Below are 4,998 nucleotides of genomic sequence, written 5' to 3'. Positions count from 1 at the left end.
TAAATAGAAATCGATCAAATTTAAGATTTGTTTTTATAAAATGTATTGAGGTAATTTGAGATTTTTTAAAATTAAAAAATAAAAATTTAAAATTTTTATTTGAGAAAAAAAATGATAGAATTATAAATGCATGTAATAATAGTGAGAGAGAAATTTTTAGAATATGATTCATGTTAAATTTAGAATTAACTTTAGTATAATTAAATAAGAAAAAATAATTAATTATAGAAATAAATTAATTACGTCAATTAAATTAAGAGAATAATCTACACTCTTTTTTAAGCGTAAATATTATTAATTATATATTTTTATTTATTATCTATAATATTTTGGTTACATAGCATTATTCGTATATATATATATATTACAAATTATATTATTATCACAAAAATTCTCAAATATATTAATGGCTTGTAATTAATTTCATGATAATTATATATAGTCAATAGTAGTTGGGCATCAAAATGAACTCCTATCTGTAAACATAATGTCTATCTAAAACGAACTAAATTTCGTCATTAAATTTACTTGTTTAGGCAGTAGTTGACTTGAGTAGTTAGATACTTGCGCAACAAGAATTTTATTTCTTAAGCTGGAAATTTTTGTGAAACCTAAAACCTAAATTCATAACATTGTTATGACTTTTCGGAGTTTTCAACTTTTCATTGCGTGTAATTAGATTTTGTTTCCTTCTTTCCTGTTTCAAAAATATTTTTTTGTTTTAAAAAAATAGGTGTAATTCCAGTATTCCATCTTATCGTTTTAAGTCTGATATTTTCATCGCTAGAATTACACGCGTTATCTACCATACCACAGCTCATGTTAGTAGTTTCGAACTTTCTTTAATTAAAAACAAAAAATAAAATTATCCAACGCGGTATTTTTCTTTTCTTTCTCATATATACACCAAGCTTCTTTTCAACGTCCAACCCGTGTTTTCTTTTCTCCAATCTTCAAAAAGAAAAAAAAAATAGAAGCCACCAAAATTGAAAAAAAAAAATTACCATTCAGGCATTCACGCCAGGTTCCGAGATATACAATTCAAAAAACGATTCCGATTCACCGAGTTAGGTTATTTTTCTTTTTCATTTTCAATTTTCTCGTTTCCAATTTCTTTTCTGTTATTTCATAGAAGAAATTAGAAGTTATTGGAAAAGGAAAATGGGCAATTGCTTTTGCGTTTCTTTGGATTCGCAACAGATGGAGGTGGAGGTGGAGGTTGAGACGGCAAAGCTGATCGTACACGACGGAAGGTTTCAGGAATTCTCTTACACCGTTAAGGTCTCGTATCTGTTGCAATTGTATCAAGGTTGTTTCGTTTGCAACTCCGACGATATGGAATTTGACGGCGTCATCAGGGCCGTTAGAGAAACCGAGGTTTTAAAACTCGGCCAGCTATATTTCGTGCTTCCGTTGAACCGGTTGAACCGGATATTGAAGCCGGAGGAGATGGCTGCATTGGCGGTAATGGCTGCCTCGGCAATCGCAAAGAGTGGGTTTGGCCATCGCCCGAAACAGGTTGTATTCTTCGCCGGCGATGAAAACGGAAAGAATTGCCGGAAAGTTGCGCCGGATGTTGCGGATTTTGGTGGTACTGGTGGTGGTCAGCCGTTGAAGATGGTAAGGAGAGGAAAAGGTGGCGGTGGTGGTGACCGTCACAGCGACGGTAATAAGGGGAGGAAGTTTGAGACGGCGTTGAGTGTCATACCGGAGTAGGGTAGTAAAAATTTAAAAGTAGTCGCTATAGATTTTTTTTAATTATTTTATTTTTTTTTGTGAATAGTTTAGCGAATATGTACTATATTATTAATTTATTATTATTACTGCATCTTATGTGGTGTCGAGTTGTTTCATTATCATGAATGATAATGAACTAATGATTAATAGAAGCCAATGGAGAAGCCAATGGATTAGTGAAGTTTGAACTCTCATTTCCTTTCCTTTTTTTTTTTTCTTTAGTGCGGTTATTAAATAAATAGAATTTTTCTCATCAAATTTACTTTTTAAAAATTTTAAATTAGTTATATTAATTTTTTTTATTTTTTGTTTATAGTATCAAAATTTATTAATGTGTGATACTATAATATATACTTAAAAATCTTAACTAATTATTAACATAATAAGTTTATAAAATTAGATCAATAAAGTATTTTGTGTTAGAAGCCTAGAATTAGTGAACTATGATCCTTAGTTGAATTTTGGTTGTTGGACTTGAATATTGTATGAGTATAATTGTTGATTTAAGGTATATTTATCTGGTGACTGTTATGATGATGAGGAATGGTATGTTGAATTGAAAAGAAAGCAGGTTTGGACCTGAAAAGGATGGTGAAGTCCGAGTTTTAGAGGAGATATTGCCAAAATTTTATAAAAATTAGAGATTTTGTTTATATGATTATTTAAAAAGATTTAGATTCAAAGGTTATATAATTTGATTTAGAGTTATTAAGAAAATGAGCATGTTTTAAGTTTGATTCATTTAGAAAAGAATGAACTATGTTTTGAATGGGAACTATTGATGGACGGAATGGGAGGTGTGATAATGAAGGATAAGAATTGAACATGATTGACGTATAATGATGAATGAGATGCGATTGAGAATTATGTGGATGTTGATGAATTATAATTGAATTATTTATATGACTTATGAATTTGAATAATCTGAGATACGAGATTCCCTGGATCAAGTGCCGTGGCTTGTCACCACGTGTACCAGGTTGAAAACTCGATACTCTGTTGACCCTACGACGTAAGTGTGACCGGACACTATATAAATTCTCGAGAATGTTACCCCCATTGAGCAATATTGATTATTTGAGAAAAAGCTATGCATAGACTCTTGGGGATACACGTTGGGGGATAGTCTAAGGACAATTCAGACTTGTCGAGTTGGCTGGATAACCGACAGATGAGTCTCATCAACCATAGGACAGGCATACATCATACGCATATTACTTGAATTATTTGCTTGTGCTTTAATTGGGTGTGCCTATATTAGAGATGTCAATGGGGCGGGACGGGGGCGTGGGCGGGGGATGCCTCCCTGCTCCTCGTCCCCGCCCCCAGAATTAATCCCCGTCCCCGCTCCGATCCCCGCCGTGGGGGGATAATTGTCCCCTTCCCCATTTTCCGCGTTCCCCGTATTCCCCGCGGGGCCCCATTCTCCATCCCCTTATATTTAACATTCATATGAAAATTATAGTAAAAAATATCAAAAAAATAAAAAACAAACTAGAAAATACTATTACAAACACACAAACATATCTTATCCAAGATTACAAGTCCACAAATACAACATAGTAAATTATAGTCCATAAAATAAAATCTTAAAATACAATTTCCATTTAAAAAAAAATAAGATATAGTCTTTAACATCAAGTGAAAACTGGAGAGAGTTGGGACTGTGGGAGAGAACAGCGTATGGTGCTGTGGGAGTTTTAGAATTTGAACAAAGTGGAGATGGAAGAAAGTTGGGACTGGGAATAGAGAGTAGATGGCGCAGCAAACAACACAGTGAGTAGGGAAGACTGAATAATAGGATTACGATTTTTTAATTAGTGAAATTACTAAAAAACCCCTATGTTAGAAATAAAGTAAAGTTATTCAAGAAATTTCAAACATTCGGGGAATTATCGGGGATAGGGCAGGGATCCCCGCTCGGGTCCCCGCGCCTGTCTTGGGGGAATTTCGCTCCCCATCCCCATCCCCACGGGAAAAATTTCCCACCATCGGGGCCCTATTCGGGGCGGTCTCCGCGGGGATCCCCGCTCCTGGGGATTTTTGACACCCCTAGCCTATATGTACTTGCCATGCTAAATGTGTATTTGTTACCTTTAATAACTGTAACCTTCTTGTGTTTGCCTTATCTGTCTATTTGTCTGTGAAAATGCATGAAGGAGTTGGAGGTGTGGAGGAATGGCAGTATGTGACTTAGATTTAATGTTAAGTTAATTTAGGATTAAATATTTTTAGAAAACTACCTTTTATGGCTTCTGTTTAATACTTTAAGCTCTATAATCTGAGTGTCGGCGTTCTAAGATTGCCTCTGGCATTCCCAGAGCCTTATATATTATATGTGTGGCACCTTTACCATATTGAGAACCTCCGGTTCTCATTCCATACTATGTTGTTATTTTTCAGATGCAGGTCGAGAGGCATCTCGTTAGGCGTCTGGACCCTTGAAACGGAGTGGTTACAGGGTTATTTTGTTATGCTATAATGTGTATATATGTACTTGATTTTCTCTCCACATAACTTGTTCTTTTGATCCTCCTAAAGGTTTATGGAGAGGCAGGATTGTGTATATGTACTTTTCGATTTTGGGATATGTATGTATATATATGTAAATATTCTCCGGCCAGTCTTGACTTCGCAGGTTGAGTTAGGAGCTTGTTATTTTGTCCTTTGGCACTCTATTCCTATTTCTGTTATCTTATGTTTAATAATTATGATTTTCTTAGCACGTAAGTTAACTCGTACCTTGAGCGTTGCGCTTTTACTTCGCGATTTTTGTTTCCTCTTTTCTTCAAGGCTCCTATCATATTATAATTCTTCTATTATTATATGTATTCATTTTATTTTAGATGTCGTAATACCACACCACCTCTGTTTTACGGCTTAAGCGTAAAGCTTAGTGTGGTAGGGTGTTACATACCGCACCATATTGAAACAGCCATGGATAAAGTAGAGCAACTCTCATTAACTCTGTCAAGTGAATTCAAGTGTGAAGAAGAGAGAAAAGGAGGAAACGAAACAAGAGAAGAGAGCAACAAGAAAAAGAAGGATCAACCAACAATATATATATATATATATATTATTCCGTCCTTATGTTACTGAGGTATAACGGCTCCTTCTGCCTGCAATTGTGCTCTGGTGGAAGAGGTATACGTTGGCTGGGTTGGAACACTGCAGCGAAAACACCTGTAAAAATATTCTGATACTCAAATAAAAATGTCAATTATAAAAAAATAAGAGAAATAAATTAGAGTGAGTTGTGTG

The 4,998-nt window shown here is 34.6% G+C and overlaps 1 protein-coding gene across 1 annotated transcript; it reads left to right on the top strand.

Annotated features, from left to right (window-relative positions):
* Positions 1-937: 937 nt before the first annotated feature.
* Positions 938-1,918, top strand: LOC107475143 (uncharacterized). Its single transcript, XM_016094796.3, has one exon. It carries the CDS (start codon positions 1,162-1,164, stop codon positions 1,714-1,716), a length of 555 nt encoding a protein of 184 aa, XP_015950282.1. The 5' UTR covers positions 938-1,161; the 3' UTR covers positions 1,717-1,918.
* Positions 1,919-4,998: the final 3,080 nt, after the last annotated feature.

The sequence above is a fragment of the Arachis duranensis genome, chromosome 1 (assembly GCF_000817695.3).
Source record: "Arachis duranensis cultivar V14167 chromosome 1, aradu.V14167.gnm2.J7QH, whole genome shotgun sequence".
NCBI lineage: Eukaryota > Viridiplantae > Streptophyta > Magnoliopsida > Fabales > Fabaceae > Arachis > Arachis duranensis.
Note: the sequence above shows the minus strand (reverse complement) of the source record. Positions and strands in the feature narration are given on the sequence as shown.

Bases quoted from the DNA above. Each gene is read 5' to 3' on its own strand.
- LOC107475143 (XM_016094796.3), top strand. From the start codon at position 1,162: ATGGGCAATTGCTTTTGCGTTTCTTTGGATTCGCAACAGATGGAGGTG.